The sequence below is a fragment of the Bidens hawaiensis genome, unplaced genomic scaffold (assembly GCF_021521415.1).
Source record: "Bidens hawaiensis isolate Kalapana, Puna unplaced genomic scaffold, B.hawaiensis_p1.1 tig00047925_1, whole genome shotgun sequence".
In the NCBI taxonomy this organism is placed as follows: Eukaryota; Viridiplantae; Streptophyta; class Magnoliopsida; order Asterales; family Asteraceae; genus Bidens; species Bidens hawaiensis.
In genome coordinates this window covers 65,912-83,539 of record NW_027498567.1, presented here as the reverse complement: position 1 = coordinate 83,539, position 17,628 = coordinate 65,912, and the positions used below count along the sequence as shown (strand labels likewise).

The following is a 17,628-nucleotide window of genomic DNA, read 5'->3' as shown; positions in this document are numbered from 1 at the left end:
TAAAAGGACAAAAATTGTAATTTTCTGTTTTTATTATGATGTTTCTAAAAGTTAAGGCTAAAATGTAATTTTATATTAGTTTAACATGATAATATAAACATATTAGTCATTTTGGATCTAAATTGAAAGAGATCTACTTGCTAAAGACTTAGGGAACCTTATGGACCAACCATGTAAATTACTCTAGATTTTTATATAACTAATTTTTATGGTTTAATTATTAGAAGCGTGTATAACGGGAGTTACTTAAAAGAAACACAAGGTATACATATATGCTCATACAACATTTGACCAATTACTAACAGAGTTCATACAATATCCAAGTATCAAACCGCCTAAGGTAACATATATCGCCGATGGTTCACAGAACTGCAAAGAGTGTGTGACAATAAATCAATTACATGAAATGAACAACGATCAGATTATGAGTTCATAACTTAAAAAATGAAATATATACCTGAAATATTATTTGGTTCAAGTTTTAGGAAAGTCTGGTTGGTTTTCAGGCAATGCAGCTTGAATAGCAGGTACCTGCATATATGCTTCATGCAGCCTAGCTAGAAGCGGGTACGGTGTCTGGGCCAACCGATAAAATATACGTTTTAAATTTTGTCTAACGAGATTACAAACTATAAAAATAAACAAATTTACTACCATGTCAAAGTTGAACCTCTGTATTGAACCATGGATTTGTGGTGCCAGAAACAAATCAGCCTGTAAGATTGATAATTGATGAATAATTGGTAAAGATCAAACACATTTAAGAGAAAATGATAAGGAAAAACAATACCAGGAAAACACCATCTCCTGTCGCGTATTTTCCAGCATGATTCTTTAGTAGTTTTTCAAGTGTTGCATTCATGTGTAAATTGAAATCAACATTTATAACACACTTATGTAAATTTAACATCTACACATTCTTGTGAAAAGAATAATAATAATAATAAAAAAAAAACAATAAAACTTCTTTAACCAAAAACTAGGTTCTTGAAGACGGTAGACAGAGAATAAAACTTCAATGAATTTTTAGGTTTTTCAAGATAAAGATCAAGATTTTTGGGATTTAAATTTGATTTTTTATTAATATTAAGTTTGTTTTACTGAGTGTTCTTGCTTTGGGATAAGATTTAAAACAGAAATTTAAGAGGAAATTTAAGAGGAAATTCAAAGGAGAAGAACATAAGGGTCATTTGATCATTTGACTTGGGTGATGGACTCAAAGTGTTTATAATTACAACAGTTTTCTTAGACCATGTGTTGTGGTTAGGAAATGGAGCACCACCCATGCCCACCTCACCATCAAAGTTCTTAATCATCGTTACGCCAAAATTAATTGCCCCCCCCCCCACTCTTTCATAGCCATTCTACTAACGCCCAACATCACTGTCATTACAATTTTTGAATGCTTTTTATTGTTCCAGCCATCACCAACACCATGATTAATAACTTATTGACTAATCCCCTCCACTACACAAGTTTGATGGGTTACTTAGTAGTTAATGCCCCACTGCCTACGTGACAGTGACATGGTTTTGAGTAACTAACCATCATCCACAACACATAGCCTTAGGGACTTGAGCCATAAGTTTGGATAAACGACAAAAACTCAAAATGTACTTGCTCTTTTTTAAACATGACATTGAATATCTAAATCTAGATTCATTAGTACTTCATTTTATATCACATTCATTTCATTTATTAAATTAATTAATGTTGAAACATACCTGCAAATCCTTTACCAATATGCTGTTTTACCCATGGAATCTTTGCATCAGGACCAACCTTTTCCTCAATGTACTTCTGATATGATGAAAGAAGTGATTTCTATGAGCGTTTTCTGTAAATGAACAACAAATAAATAAATAAAGGAAGAAAAAATCTTACCGTAATATCTACAATTAGAAAAGGTTGTATGCTTGCAGATACAATATTTGCAGCCTACATATTTACAAGAAGATTACTGTTAGTCAGAGACACGCGATACAGATCGTATGTCTTACATGTAAAACATACAAATGCACTCTTCTCTATGGGGGACCGTTAAGAAGTATCAGAGTCTCGCCATTTGACTTCTATTTACTTGAGTTAGTTTGAGTTTTGTTATTCTAACTAACACACCTGTGATGAGTTCGTTCATATACATATATATATATATATATGTAGCTAGTTCTAGTGTCTTGTAGCACAACATACATAAGTAATCGAAACGTAGTACTCTCACTACAACTAACGTTCAAGTCATGTAAGAAGGCCTAAAGACATAAATTTAGGAGTTATGTCACATGTAATACATCAAGAATATATATATTTACCAGATTTGATCATCAAACATAATGATGTCATCAGATATTGCATGAATGTAGAATAGGTAATTATATAAGTGATTTTACCTGGTAATTAATCGCCCTTTTCTCAAGGTCCCGAGGCAACAAAGGATGCTGAGGATACCTCTCTTCAAGGTACTGTAAACAACAACATAGATATCATTTCCGAAGAAGAAGGAAATAATAATAATAATAATAAAATCAAACATTAAAAACTCACCATGATGATTGCAAAAGAGTCGGCAATGACTATGTCACCATCTACCAATGCAGGCACATATCCAATAGGATTGACCTTTAAAAACTCTAAATCACAAATAAATAATATCTCATCAAATTCAAAAGATATTTCCTGAGCATACAATCTAAAAGAATTACAATTAATATCTCATCAAACTGAAATGAATTACCAGGGCTTTTTTGTTCTCCTTTAAGCAGATAAACCGGTTTGTACTCATAATCAAGTCCTGAGGAAGTAGAGACAATAAGTCAGTCTAGTGGTTTATGAAACAAATACATTATTATAGAATAATAATGAAAACCTTTCAAGTTTAAAGCGATGCGAACACGAAAAGAGCATGAGCTCATGTGAAAAGAATAGAGCTGCAACTTATTCGTCATCGGCTACACATCAAAGTATGAATTAGCTTTGTTTAAGTGTGTATTATAGAGCTGCAAATGGTGGTTGATCAAAGACAGTATTCAAATTCACTATGCAGGCAGGCAGCTTTTGTCAAACGCCAAACAAAAGTCTAAAATAACTGCTTTACTTTTTGTTTTTTCCTACCAAAAAAATAATATAATATATGATGATTAGGTATGTCAAAATAGGCGACCATCAACTGTTGGCATTTAACTTGCTATCGGTATCTTTTCGGTTTATTATATTATCAAGACTGCTCCGTTTTCATATCAAAAATGTTGGGAAGTAATTGTTTTAAATCATAATATAAAACCGTGCAAAGCGTTTCTTATCATTTTTAGGTCTTCTTTTGAGAGCAAAACATAAATTAGCAAACAATTAAGTAAGTAAAAATAATTAATAATAACAAAAGACAAGAGAAGTAAAGAACAAAAGAAGAAATTAATGATTACTTTATTAAAAAAAGAAAGAAGTAATATGCTTAGTCTTACAAAATACCATAACAGAACACTTAAGACTTAGAAGAAATATATAGTTGAAGGCAGCGTTGGAGGGGATGGTCATCGATATGTAAATACCCGACACCACAATCTTTTATTGATAACATAAAGTCTTTTTTAACGAATTAAAATTCTTATGGTGTAGACACATGACTAACCGAATCCACAGTTCATCTATTTGTTCGTGGGATCGGTGGTGTCAATTTGCACACAAATGTGAACGAAAACACTAACAATCCCAATCTAGACAAAAAGGTACCTAGCCTTGAACAACCTTGTCTACAAGGTTTTGTAGCAAAAACGGATGGAAGCAAATACTTCATAAGGCTAAGGGTAGTGGCTTGGTTGAGCCCCAAGTGATCCAATATATCTGCGTCACGTAGGCGTTGATGTGACACAGGATCAAGCCTCTCAACCAAGCCCCAGAGGGTGTAGTGGTCCAAGTGATCCGGGGCTTGATTGGTTTTTTTATTTATTATTTTTTTGTTATACACACAAATATAAATTAAAATACTTCATTAAAACATAAATAAAAAGGAAAATAAAAAGAAAAATAAAAAGGACAATAAAAAAATAAATATAATAGCGTTTTTATTTTTGTATTGCCAATTCCTTCCGAATACGTTCTTTTTCTTCCTCCATTAGCGCTTGGTCGTATGGCGGTAGATGGCTAAAGTCTTTGGCTAGAAAAGCCAAACTCTTGAAACGGTTTCTTTTGTGTCGAGCTTCAACAATCGAGAGGAGGTCACTTGACAATTCCTTAATTTCTTTTTTATAATCGCCATCAACAACCGTTTTTTTCCCACGATCCCTACCCGGAGGGCGGCTACAACCTTGGTCTTTCAAATGACCTTCGGACAAGTTTAAGTCGAAGTCAATTTGATTCTCCGACCCGCTCGAAGAGACGTATGTGCCGGACGCACTAGTTTTTGTAGTTTTGCCCCATCGCCCACGTCCTCCGCACATAGTTCAATCCATTTCGAGCACTTTCTTAACACCTCCCACAAGTAGCCCTCGTCAAACGTTTTCACCACCCCGTACCTCCTCAGCACCTCTTGTTTCCATTCTTCACATGTGAATTGGTAAACCGCGAGATCATCGGACCCACTCGGCCGCATTCGGTTAGCATTGCGGTTATGTATGTTAGTAAACAATCCTACATATTTACGAGTATCAGTCCACCGACCCGATATCATATTATCGGTACGAGCCGTACTCCCCACTTGATCATAAAAACATTCCCGAACCTTGGCCCAAAAAACTCTAGCTTTTTGAAGGTCGGCTACAAAATAAATAACAAAAAATGTAATAAGTACACACAAAACTTAAAAGATATATTAAACAATAAAATTCACGAAATAATTTACCCGCGTTCCGATCTTGGGATATTTCAAACCAAGCTTTCGCCAACGCAAGCTTCTCTTCTTTAGACCACGGAGTAGACTTCCGCTTCTCCGGTGCCGAAGGACCATCCGCTTCACCGGTTTTCTTCCCTTTTTTTGTGGGATCGTTTTGCCGGCTTCTCCGGTGCCGGCTCCGGTTGTGTTTCCAGGATCGAATAACCGGGTTGTGACATCTCAATGAACTCTTGAAACGATTCGTCGTCCATGTAGTTCAATCCCTCGGAAAATTGAGTGTCGTTGGTGTTGATATTACCGTAACCCCAACCCGACATGGTTTGTAACTTGAGAGATTCTTAAATTATTAGAGAGAAATGTAGTGAGAATGGTGTATTATTGCTATAAAATGAGGTAGTTATTTATAATGGGTTTGTAAAAAAAACAAATTAAAATAGCCCTACGGCTATTTTTTTAAAAACCAAAACCTCCCAACGGCTAGTTAGCCCCGCGGTCACAGCCACGCCGGCCAACCGCGCCCCGGCTCACCTGAGGGGTGTAGCGGTGTTCGCGAGCCACGTAGGCGGCCGCGGCCCCCGTCACCCAACTACCCTCAGCCTAAGATCAATGTTCGAGAAAAACATTCCATCTGATATTTGATATGCACGATACTCTTTTAATTTAGATAATAATAAACACCATACTTCAAGAAACACAAATGGTACATAACACATCATCATAATGTGGATACAACAGTTGAGCAATTATTAATAGGGTTCATACAACCTAAGTATCGATCCCCTTTAACTAACTTATCTTGCTCACCATGCCCACACCTGCAGATAGAAAGTGACAATATATAAATGCATTGTCGAGTAGAACACATAAATCATACATATTTTTTAGTTTGGTTTTTGTACACGGCTTGTTTACTAAACACTTGACGCTGACGTGCCTAAAAGCTGATTAATTTTGTTTCGTGTCATGGAGTCACCCCAATGCTAAGGGGTGTTGTATGTGATTTTGAAGTTAGTTCTTATAACTAAATAAATTCAGAGAATTAGATGTATAAATGGATTAACCGAGACTGGTCATTTGACCCATAAATAATCAGATTATAGAAGTTCCAATAATTAAAAAACTAAATAATATAACCTGAAATCACAATAATCAGATTGTCAGTACAGAACTTAAAATTTGAAATACCTGAAATATTTGGTTCAAGTTTTAGGAAAGTCTGGTTGGTTTTCAGGCAATGCATCTTGAATAGCAGGTACCTGCATATATGCCTCATGCAACCTAGCCAGAAGAGGGTATGGCGTCTGAGCCAACCGACAAATTATAAGTTTAAGATTTTGTCTTAACAAGATTACAAAAAATATAAATAAATAAATAAATTATGCAAACAAATATATATACCATGTCAAGGTTGAACCTCTTTATTGCACCATGAATTTGTGGTGCCAGAAACAAATCAGCCTGCAAAAGTTGAACAGATTTGGTTGGAGCATTTCTTAATTATTAAGGTTTAAACTGGTAATCATCAAGCCTAGAAAACAAACTCAAAAGAAATGAATTTAAAAAAAAAAATCAATACCAGGAAAACATCATCCCCTGTGGCGTATTTTCCAGCATGATTCTTTAGTAATTTCTCGAGTGCTGCATATTAGTAATCATGTAAAACTGAAATCAACACTTATAGCATATTAATGTAACTTTTACCATCTACACATTCTTATAAAATAATAATAATAATAATAATAATAATAATAATAATAATAATAATAATAATAATAATAATAATAATAATAATAATAATAAATTTAAGAGGCAGCCAAGATACCGTCAGGCCCCATATTGTAGGTAAAAACGGGTTATGTTGGCAGGTCAATACTTTTTTCATCCGTGCTCTTATTTTGATGATTAATTGTACTAATTACAAAAACCATTTATAGAATAATGATAAAAATGTTATTCTTGACGTTCTATCTATGTCTTAACTCTTAACCCAGATCAAGACACCAAGAGTCACAAACAGAAGCTTAAATTTCATAAACTTCAAACTTAACTTGTAATTATTATTGAAATCAAAACTTTTCATTACTCCAAATCATGCAAAACCCAAAATTATCAACCTTAATGTCCAACAAAACCCAATTTGTTACACAAAAAAGCCATAACAATCTTGGAAGTTAAAAAGAAAAGCGTTGAAATGCTCAATTTGGTTCACGTTTCGGGTTCGGGTCGGAATAGGTCGATTCAGAAAGGGGTTACTTAGGTTCAGGTCAGGCGGATTCCGGGTTGGAACAGGTTTGGACCAGAACGGGTTTCGGGAGGGATTCTTGAGTTCCAATAAATATGGGATTTCACGGGATTACTTCCAAATTATAATTCCTTCCCTATCCAAACGAACACGCCATGCAATGGGATCCAAATTCCAATTCCTTCAAATTCTGTGAGCCGAACACGCCCCAAGACTTTAATGAACTTTTACGTTCTAAATATAAAGATTCTAGCATTCTGGGCTTTGGATTTGACTTCATAAAGAGGGTTTGCTAATTAAAAATTTATGGAATTTAATTTTGCTTTACCGAGTGTTCTCGCTTTGGGTTAAGAAATAATTAGAAATTATACTGGAAAATCAAAAGGGAAGAACATGAGGGTAATTTGGTCATTTGCTCCGGTGATGGACTGAATGTGTGCGTAACTAATAAATTGAACTCCGACTGTCATTGCAACACTTTAAACTTAGTGGCTCAAGCCGTAAACATGAACAAATCATGCAGACCCAAAATGTAACTTACTCCTTTTTTTAATCATAATTACAGAAACTAAATTCTAGTTACTTTAGTAGTACACTTTCATTTCATTTCATTTCATTTATTATATTGATACCTGAAAATCCTTTACCAATATGCTTTTCTACCCATGGAATCTTTGCATCAGGACCAACCTTTTCCTCAATGTACTTCTGCAAGTTGGATTCATAAAACAATAAGTATAATTATGGAACTAATTTCTACGACCGTCTCTGTTAATAAACAAACAGCAATTAAAATTCTCAGTGACCAAAATATCCAGGTTTTGAAGCGGTTGTATGCTTGCAGAAACAATATTTGCAGCCTACATATTTAAAAGAAGATTAGTGTTAGTTAAAAAAACACAATTCTAGTTATAAGTGTTACATGTAAAGGTTTATATCATGAGCATAGATGTAGAAATACAGACAATATATAATGATTTCACCTGGTAATTAATCGCCCTTTTCTCAAGATCCTGAGGCAACAAAGGACGCTGAGGATACTTCTCTTCAAGGTACTGTAAAACAACAGCATAAAGATATCATTTCCGAAGAAGAAGAAAATAATAATAAAATCAAACATTAAAAAGTCACCATGATGATTGCAAAAGAGTCGGCAATGACTATGTCACCATCTACCAATGCAGGCACATATCCAATAGGATTGACCTTTAAAAACTCTAAATACAAAAAAAAAAACAGATATTTCCTCAGCATAATCCAATAAAACTTGGGGAGAATAAAATAATAAAACTGACCAGGGCTTTTTTGTTCTCCTTTAAGCAGATTAACAGCTTTGTATTCATAATCAAATCCTAAGAAACAATACAATTAAGTAGCATCACATGAAGAAAAGAAAAGAAAATGTTTTGCATGTATTTTGTAAAAAGAAAAGATAGAAGAGAAATAAAGCACCTTTCAGGTTTAAAGCGATGCGAACACGAAACGAACAGGAGCTCCGGTGATAAGAATAGAGCTGCAACTGACCATTGCTCGTCATCGTCTACACAGTTTAGATCAAAGTACGAAACAAGTTTAGCTTTCTTTAAGGATGATTATTATGTGTCTTTAATCGAAAGAGGGACAAACGCACCGCCTCATACCATTTGTCAAACAAACGTTTACTAAGAAAAAAAACAGAAAATCTTACTATTGTGGGCAAACGGGTCTGACCCGATCCGGACCCGTTTACTGTTATTCTCAGGGTCCGTCGAGATAGCAGTGAAACACGAACCCGATGAGAAAACCCGAAACCCCACACAATTGGGACCGGTAATACCTGATTCATTAGGGTTTGAGATTTGTAATATACCTGATTACCCAATAACATTAATCTATTTACCTGATTGAATACCCGATGTATCCGATATAACTTTTTTATATTTATTTTAGGGAATATCTCATAGAATAGTAACTAACTTTCAAAAGTGTTCCGATTAGGTCAGTCATGCATATTTTTCTCAAATCGGTCACTAAATCTTCAAATCGAGTCTTACCGATTTTTTTGTTTGTTAATAAAGAAATGAATGATAAGATGTGGGGGTCGAAATTTGCAATATATGTAATTATATTTTAAAAAAATTAAAAAACGTTAGTTATATTAAAATTCAAAAATAAAAAATAGAATCCACGTCGCCACTCAACGTCAACATAAAAAAAAGATAAAAAGATTTCATATGTGAAACAAAAAATAAAATTGTTAAAAAAAAACATGTTAAAAGGTTTAATTTAATAACATATGAAAGTTGAGTGACCTAATTGGAACACTTTTTAAAGTTGAGTGACCTAATTGGAACACTTTTGAAACTTGGTTACTATTCTATGAAATTACCCCTTTATTTTAAATATATATAAATAGAAGAAGTATATGATGAAAACTTGATTGGGTTTGAAAACTCTTGAAACCCAATTAGTGGTTACTAGGTTATTAACCCGTGTACGACACGGGTGAAAATATTAAAATTTTCGAATAAACACGTGTCATTTGAAAAGACAACATAAGTTGTTATATGTTATTCGGGACGACAACATACTTTAAGTTGTAAATAATATTGGTACGAAAACCAATGATTCTGAAATACAAAGATAAACCCAAACAACATTCAAATTACAATTTTTGAAAACATAATCAAAAGTTAAAAATGTGAAATTCATAAGCTACTAAAAGTAATTCCTTATAAACCAGATTTATTCTTTATTTGTAACTTTGTCTTTCTTGTTTAATATAAGAATTTTAACACCACTCTTCACTCTTGATAAAGCTACATAGAGTTGTCCATGTGTAAACACGGGGTCTTTGAGATATATGTCAACTCTTGCAAGAGATTGACCTTGACTTTTGTTAATGGTAATTGCAAAGCAGACTACAACTGGAAAAAAACTACCTTATCTTCAATTTAAACGGAAGTTTCTTATCTGAAGGTGTTAGACCACAACGAATTATATAAGTGCAACAACCAGTATTAATACCTGAAATAACTTTTAGTACAACAAAACGCCTACCCAAATTAATTACCCGCAATCTAGTTCCATCACACAAACCGTTCTTCTAATCCATATTCCTTAGTAACATTATCGGCACATCGACTTTTAGAACCAATCTATGAGTCAAAATAATTTTGGTCTTTTTGATTTTATTTAGCATAATGTGTTTATGAAAATTTTAGTTCGAATTAAAATATAAAAAAATAATTTGTATGATCTTACTTAAAAATCAAAAAACTGATTTTTATATGAACCATATTTGTGAATTTTGTTGCAAAGTATGGAAACAATATACATTGAGTAAACCAAATATAAGTAAAAAAAAATAAGGAGAAATATCTTTGCGCCTCTAATTAACATAAATTTATTCGTATACACATCTTAATTAAAACATATATTTTAATTTGTTTTAAAAAAATAAAATAGGATTGGATAACTGAAAATTATGTTTCGTATTATTTTCTAAAAAACAAAAAAGAAAAAAGAAATGTGTGAACATACATTCAATGTTATTAAAAATTTGTTTATCAAAAAGGTATAATGTAGTTAATAATAAATATAATAAAAAACGTTTATAATTTTCTGTTACAAGTGCCTAATTTTTAGTTAATAAAATATTAATTTTATTTACTATATTTTAGTTAATAAAAATTATATTTTAATACAATATATTGTATTAACGCGTTTAAAATAAAATGTTACCGTTCAAAATGCTAGTAAGTATTTCTCTTGAAGTTGAAGCTGTACGTTTACAAAAAAATGCATTCTTAAAAAACATTTAAAGAGTAACTAAAAAAATATTAAAATGACTAACCATTTGAATTACCTCTCTTCTTGAAAGACGTTGATTGACCAAAAATTACGTTTTCTTTAATTTGAAGACATCTATAATAGAATATAATATGGTTAGTATATGAAAAGGATGAACAACATAAATATAAAAACATAATTTTATATAGCATGATGTTTCAATTTTGCTGACTTAATGAAGAATTTTAATACACAAAACAGAAAAAATTAGAAAACCGGGAAACCAAGTACTATTAACTTTAGTGACAATTGTAGGTTATTTATATTTGGTGTTCATATAGATATTAAAGACATGAAAATTAGAAAGATTACACAGGAAACAACAATAACACAATTCACTCAACTGGATATGAAGACTATAAGCTAACTTGAATCGACATAGATGATCAGAAATTCATTTATGTAAAAGTATCTAACCCACCAATATATTTCTATAATAGTAGCCCATGTTACACATGGGTTAAAAACATAGAAACAACCATATACATATAGACAACCATAAATTTCATAACAAACATATTAAACCAACACAAATATTTTAGCATAACTTTGTAACCAAAATATTAAACATTTAGATTGTATACATAAAGAGTTAATACTTACACAAACTTACTATACACCTAAATTAAAAAACCAAACGAATACATGAACATGTTATCATCATATTAGCCCACCATCAACTTCTTCGACATTTTATTTAAAAAAAAGTAATTTTGCTTCACAATATAAAAAACAAAATAAATCATAGCCACCTGAGTAAATATACAACTAAAGTCTTAAGGTATTATGAGTTTCATTTCAACATTAATAAATAAATGTATATTTTATTATAAATTATTTTATAATTAATCTTTTGTTTTATTTCGATTCAAAGACGTTTTAGTTAAATGTGTTAAGTTAAATCGAACCAATAAATTTTTATTCTACTAATTTAACTAATTAAGTATAACTAAAATAATATAGAGATAATTAAAATTAAACATGTTAATTTTAATTTTATTACATAGAAGTCATTCCCAGATTAAAATTTTATTAAAGTGATTGCAATCTGGAGTAAATTATGTTTCAAACTATTTAACATCGTTACTTTATTTAAATTAATTTCATTATATATTTTTTTTTCAATTGTATACAATAATCTTGACATTTATACGTAATTAAAAATTGTTCAAATATAGAAGATGTAAACTTTGTTGAGATTGGAGACTGTTAAAAACTACAAAAGAGTTGTCAAATTCGATTCTTAAAAACAGAATTAAATAAATGTATAAATGATTGGAATGTATCATTAAAATTAAAGATGATGATTATTTAGCATAAAAATCAATTATAGTGAATATCTAAGATTATATGTGTGAATACCAAGACGATTACAAGTAAACTAATAACCCACAACATTCGTCTCATTTATCCAAACAGTATAAACTTTGAAATGAATAATAAACTTTGTATTGCGAATCTCTTGGACTAGGCTGCTACAAATTCGAATTATTTCTAACAAATGTCAAAGTGGAAAAAAAAATATATAGTTAGTAAATTACCATCAAGAAAAAAATCAATTTTTAATTAAAATGTCTAACTATTAACTTTAAAAGGTCATATTTGTTTCGGTAAATTATATAAATTCCATACACTTTCCTTTGAGTTAGTTTTTCGTTAAATATTGTTCATGACTGGCTCGTATTTGAATTTTGTTAGTTTCAAGAGATAATGAGCTATGATTATAAAATAGTTATCGAAAATATGTGTGGTTTATTTTAAGCATGCATCTTGACATTTAAATGTAATTAAAAATTGGTCAAATAAAAAAAAATGAACCCCTAGCTAACTAAAACACGTAAAATTCATTAATAATAATAATAATGAATATTTAAAATAATAAAATAATTCTAAAATAAATTAAAATACTATACAATCAATTCTATTAAATGATTAATAATTTCTATTATTCTCCATTTATTATTACATAAGTATTTTAGTTTAATTGACATTAAACATTATTTTAATATATAGGCTTAAATATCAGAATTGTCTATTAAATCAAACTAGCAAAAGTGCCCGCACGTTGCTGCGGGTTCGTGCAAGTTATCGCCTAGTATTGGTTTGTAGTGTTTAGTATGGTGTAATGGGTTATCCGTGCGAGCGAGCTACCGCATGTGATTATGGTTTGTTAAATGTCTTACTTTTTCTTCTTTTATTGGGGGGTGGGGGTGTTCACACAAAGATGTTAGTGTATGCATATATATTGGCCCGAAAACTTTAGTGGCATAAGTGTGGTTCAATACGGTAACAATTAGGGGTGTGCATGCAGGGTCGATTTTGGGTCAACCCATAACCATAATTAATATGTCGGTTAATGGAAAATCATATCCATAACTGTCCGTTAAGGTGGTTTCAGTTTATCAGTTTTGACGGTTAAAGCTCATCGGTTATGGGCCGGTTAACCATAACCAAAACAATGCGACCACGCCAAGTTTGGTACCAAATATTAGAAAGAAATGACATAATCCAAACAACTATAAAATTCATGCAATTAATACCAAATATTAAAAAAAACTGGCATTATATAACTCAACAATGAAATAAAATTAATTCGATAATAAATGTTGCACCGAAAAACATCAAATGGTATATCCGACAATATGTTTTGTGGAAGTTAAATGGGTCGGATCGGTTATGGCGGGTTTTGAATTATCTTTAACCAAAGTCGGTCCATATTTGACGGTATTTCAAAATTCATTAAACCTATCCATTGGTTTTTTTCGATTATTGGATAAAGTCAGTTCAGAGTTATGATTTAGTTAACGGTTATACCGGTTATGTTGCTCACCCTTAATAATAATATAAAAAAATTTATCAATAGTTAGAATATTTTATTAGCTTTATAATACTTTTTAATGTACGTGTTACTTTAATATTTTCAAAACCAATTTTATGTCTAGATCACACATTAGTATATGAATAATGTGTTATTTTGCTAGTCACTCATACGGTGTAAGCGATTAATACATTTTGTCCTCACAATATCAATTTGTCCTTCAACCTTTTCACTTAACAAAAATTACTTGCCATTCCAAAAACATTAGAAGGATTCTATTAAGTTTAAGACAAAGAATGAAAACTTCTTCTGGTATGACGCTAAATAATACATTTTTTGTATCAAAAGCGGCAGGGACACATTGGAGATTTGGTCGATAGTGGGTTGGTCCGTTGTGGCACCGGAAGTTAGAAGGGACTCAACGGGATTTCAACTGCATGGGTTCGTAACAATTAAAAAGAAAAGAGAAAAAAGAAAGAAAAGAGAAAAAAGAGATTAGTATGAATAATGTGTTATTTATGATTCCAAAAACGTAATTAATAAATATTAACTAATATCTCCTCCATTTTTGTATAGTTTGTTTTGATGTGTAATTGGTTATCAGTTAGAGCACGTTACCACATGTGCATATGGATTGTTGGATATTTTTTTTGTATTTGTTAATAAAGTAGGTTTATAGGTTTTCTGATTTTTAATTAAAATAAATGATTGAATGTGTGTTAATTGGAGAGTGTTTAAAGTTCAAGTTAAAGTCACAAAGTTGTCGTCATGTAAACCCAGAGCAATAGCATGATGAACCAAAAAGCCTCCATGACCCATTGTTAAATGTAAAAAAGGTAAAGTGGTAAACATATGTGATTTGATTATGCACATGCATACTGACTTATATTGGAAAGTTGGTGTTATAAAGTGATAAGTTAAATATAAAATCAAACTAAAAGAACAAATCAGTTAAATTTTTTTCTTATTTTTCAACCAGAGCCACCTATACTCCTTCAGGGCAAATCATATTCCATACCCTTTAGTCAAGGATAAAGCTAAATAACAATATCCCTGAAAACCACCGTGTTCATACATCTTGTGTCGTAAAGTGTAATATCCCTAAGTCTTCATACATCTTGTGTCGTAAAGTGTAATATCCCTAAAAACCAACTTATTCATACATCTTGTGTGGTAAAGTGTCATAAAAATTTATACTAAACTTTTTTACTTTTAAGAAGACCAGTTTTAATAAAGAGAATACCTACGAAATACGAAAAAAATACATAGCAAATTTTGAATGTCCCCCATCAAATATTCAAAGAATCCAACTTAATAACATAGTCATCTTTACATAATATTGATTCAACATCATTGTATATGTACGTACATCACAAATATACCTTGATTAGTCACAGTTGTTCATAGCTTCGCTTATGATCCTTCAATCACATATTCTCATCCAAAATGATGCATTCAATGACCTAAATTAATATTCTTTCTACAATCATTACTCATAACATTGATTTTCTTTATCGGGAACTTGAGAAATAACATGGTATTAACACAAAAAACAAAAAAAAAATACACTTTAAAACCCATGCGCTTTTCAAACAAAAAGCAAATTGAAAAGAAAAACAAACAAAAACTAAAAGAATAAGACTATACAACCAAAACATGGCAGAAAATGAAGTAAACATTCAGTGACCCGTATTATCTGAATGAAGAAGAAAACAACTTTCTGATCATTTAACTAAATGAACATGAACAAAAGTCTTGTTCGTTTTTGTTCGTTCATTTACATTTATGAATGTTTGTGTTAATTTATGTTCGTTTATATTTATTAATTTATGTTTGTTCATTCGTTAGACCAGTTCATGTCAAAGTAGTCAACCTTAAAAATAAAACTTGATTTGGGTCAAAACAGGCCAGTTGAAAAATAAGTAATTCTAATTCTGCACTTATTTCTCTTATTACCAATTTAAACACAAAATAAAAATCAAACTATAACAAAATTTGCCAAAAAAGAGTCAATACTGACTAAAATGTCAACAAAAATCAATAAAAATCAATTTGTAACTTTGTTTCTAAGTTTCATATTCATCCATATTAAATGTGCTGAACTTTACAAGAGGGTTTGAAGTAAAAACAAATCAATATTAAAATACCATGAGCCAAACGGTTACGGTTTAACAATTTAAAAAAGACAAAAATGCCATTGCAAACTGTATTTTTTCTTATTTCCTTTATTAAGTATTTTTCATTTTTTCATATTTTGAGACCAAATGTTGGGATTAGTTTATGTATAGTAAAAATACACAGTTTATGTATAGTAAAAACACAATCTCATAGTTACTTATGCAGAGATAAGTAACATGAATACATGATCAAGTAGGCCTATACAAAAAAATAATTTTTATAATCCTTCTATTATTCAATAATTTCATTGAATGAGATAACAAAAGAAGCAACAAATACAAAAAATGGTAACATTCATGAACCTGAAAGACTATCTTTCAATCCCATGCTTTTTAGAATATATCAATTGCATAAACTTAATTTCTTCAAACTCAGCATTATAAACTGTAGTGCCAAGGTTATGCGAAAACAACTCTATTTCCGCCAAACACAAACTTAAACTGAACTTAAATGAGATTAAAACAACCCAAATTGAAGTGAAAAAAAAACTTAATCTAAAACCGAAAAAACTAACAAAACCAACAAAAAATAACTTAATCTAAACAAAACTTAAAAGAAACATAAAACCAAAAAAACTAAAACAAAACCAACAAAAAATACCTTACCAAAACAAAGCAAAAAAAAACTTAATCTAAACAAAACAAAGACCATATCCTTTTGTTCCGCTAGGCTATAAATAATAATAATAATAATAATAATAATAATAATAACAATAATAAGCTCGTGAATTAATTCGTGAAAGGTCTTTTCATTTTCAAAATAGGTACGAATTTCGTCATTGTTATTATTTTCTTAAATTCAACTTACACTATCATGTTTACTATTTAATTCAAGTAGTTGTGTTTGAGTTGATTTAATTAGTTGTACTGTTTTGGTCGAATCCGTAATGATATAGAAATTTTTTATTTTATTTTTTAGTTGTTGAGTGTTGTAGATGTGTTGTTGGCTAGGGTTTAATGACTATATCGGAGTAATGTGCTTCCTGTTTGTTTGATTGATCGTGTGCATTCACAAAGGAAAGACACTTAAGAAATAAACCAGAAACCATTTATGGCTTGTTTACGTGAGCCGTTAAGCTAATTGAAGCTTTTCATACATATTGTATTTACTGGGCAAGCCCATTTAAAAAACAATTTTTTGTTGACTGAATAATGATAACTAAAGTTTTAGGCCATTGTTAGTGCACAGAAAATTTGACACTGTGGATATATTATCCTGGCATATGTCTGAATCAGTTATCCTTAGCATGTATTCCAGATCGTATCAGGATCAAGGATCCTCAGTACTTATTACTAATTAACGGTTGTTCTCATGTGTAGTCTTATATTGAGCAGGTATAACGGTTAGACGACTCAGTTTATCCACTAACTTGCATTCAAGAAGATATTGACGTGTCTGGATCAATTATCCTTTTGAAGAGTTCCAGAGCTATGCCAGGATCATGGATCCTCGGTATTTGGTGCCATTAACGGATGTTTCTTATATGAAGGCTGATATTTATCAAGTGTAACGGCTCCAAGACCTGGTCTACCCCCTATTTCGCAGCCTGAGAGATGGAGCACGTGGTCAAAGTGGCAGTTACGATTATATTGAAGGCAATGGCGGATTTTAAGGGATTATTAGTTAATAGTCTTTATTATTCATAACTCCATTGAGTTATTATCTTTGATGTATAAATAGAGGCTATGATCAGCTAGGAAAACACAACTCAACACAAACACACTCTGCTCACTA

At 31.2% G+C, this 17,628-nt stretch overlaps 2 protein-coding genes across 2 annotated transcripts; both read right to left on the bottom strand.

Moving 5' to 3' along the window:
• Nucleotides 1-191: 191 nt before the first annotated feature.
• LOC143597241 (glutathione S-transferase zeta class-like) lies at nucleotides 192-8,607 on the bottom strand. The gene is made up of 11 exons (XM_077075800.1): nucleotides 8,600-8,607; nucleotides 2,867-2,943; nucleotides 2,735-2,791; nucleotides 2,545-2,630; nucleotides 2,391-2,462; nucleotides 1,885-1,938; nucleotides 1,725-1,800; nucleotides 791-852; nucleotides 655-714; nucleotides 458-576; nucleotides 192-369 (listed from the first exon to the last, which is right to left on the bottom strand). The coding sequence occupies exons 1-10, from the start codon at nucleotides 8,602-8,604 to the stop codon at nucleotides 475-477; spliced, it is 651 nt and encodes a 216-aa protein (XP_076931915.1). The 5' UTR covers nucleotides 8,605-8,607; the 3' UTR covers nucleotides 192-369; nucleotides 458-474.
• On the bottom strand, nucleotides 5,455-8,648 carry LOC143597240 (glutathione S-transferase zeta class-like). Its single transcript, XM_077075799.1, has 10 exons — nucleotides 8,520-8,648; nucleotides 8,363-8,419; nucleotides 8,199-8,284; nucleotides 8,051-8,122; nucleotides 7,874-7,927; nucleotides 7,700-7,775; nucleotides 6,402-6,463; nucleotides 6,224-6,283; nucleotides 6,011-6,126; nucleotides 5,455-5,640 (listed from the first exon to the last, which is right to left on the bottom strand). The coding sequence occupies exons 1-9, from the start codon at nucleotides 8,602-8,604 to the stop codon at nucleotides 6,025-6,027; spliced, it is 654 nt and encodes a 217-aa protein (XP_076931914.1). The 5' UTR covers nucleotides 8,605-8,648; the 3' UTR covers nucleotides 5,455-5,640; nucleotides 6,011-6,024.
• Nucleotides 8,649-17,628: the final 8,980 nt, after the last annotated feature.

Excerpts from the sequence above, each read along its gene's own strand:
- LOC143597240 (XM_077075799.1), bottom strand. The coding sequence starts at position 8,604 with ATGACGAGCAATGGTCAGTTGCAGCTCTATTCTTATCACCGGAGCTCC. Across the intron at positions 6,464-7,699 it reads TATTGGTAAAGGATTTTCAG|CACTCGAGAAATTACTAAAG; the intron begins GTATCAATATAA and ends ACTAATATGCAG. Across the intron at positions 6,284-6,401 it reads CAGGGGATGATGTTTTCCTG|GCTGATTTGTTTCTGGCACC; the intron begins GTATTGATTTTT and ends CAACTTTTGCAG.
- LOC143597241 (XM_077075800.1), bottom strand. Across the intron at positions 2,792-2,866 it reads CATCGCTTTAAACTTGAAAG|GACTTGATTATGAGTACAAA; the intron begins GTTTTCATTATT and ends CTACTTCCTCAG. Across the intron at positions 1,801-1,884 it reads TTCTAATTGTAGATATTACG|AAGTACATTGAGGAAAAGGT; the intron begins GTAAGATTTTTT and ends TCATCATATCAG.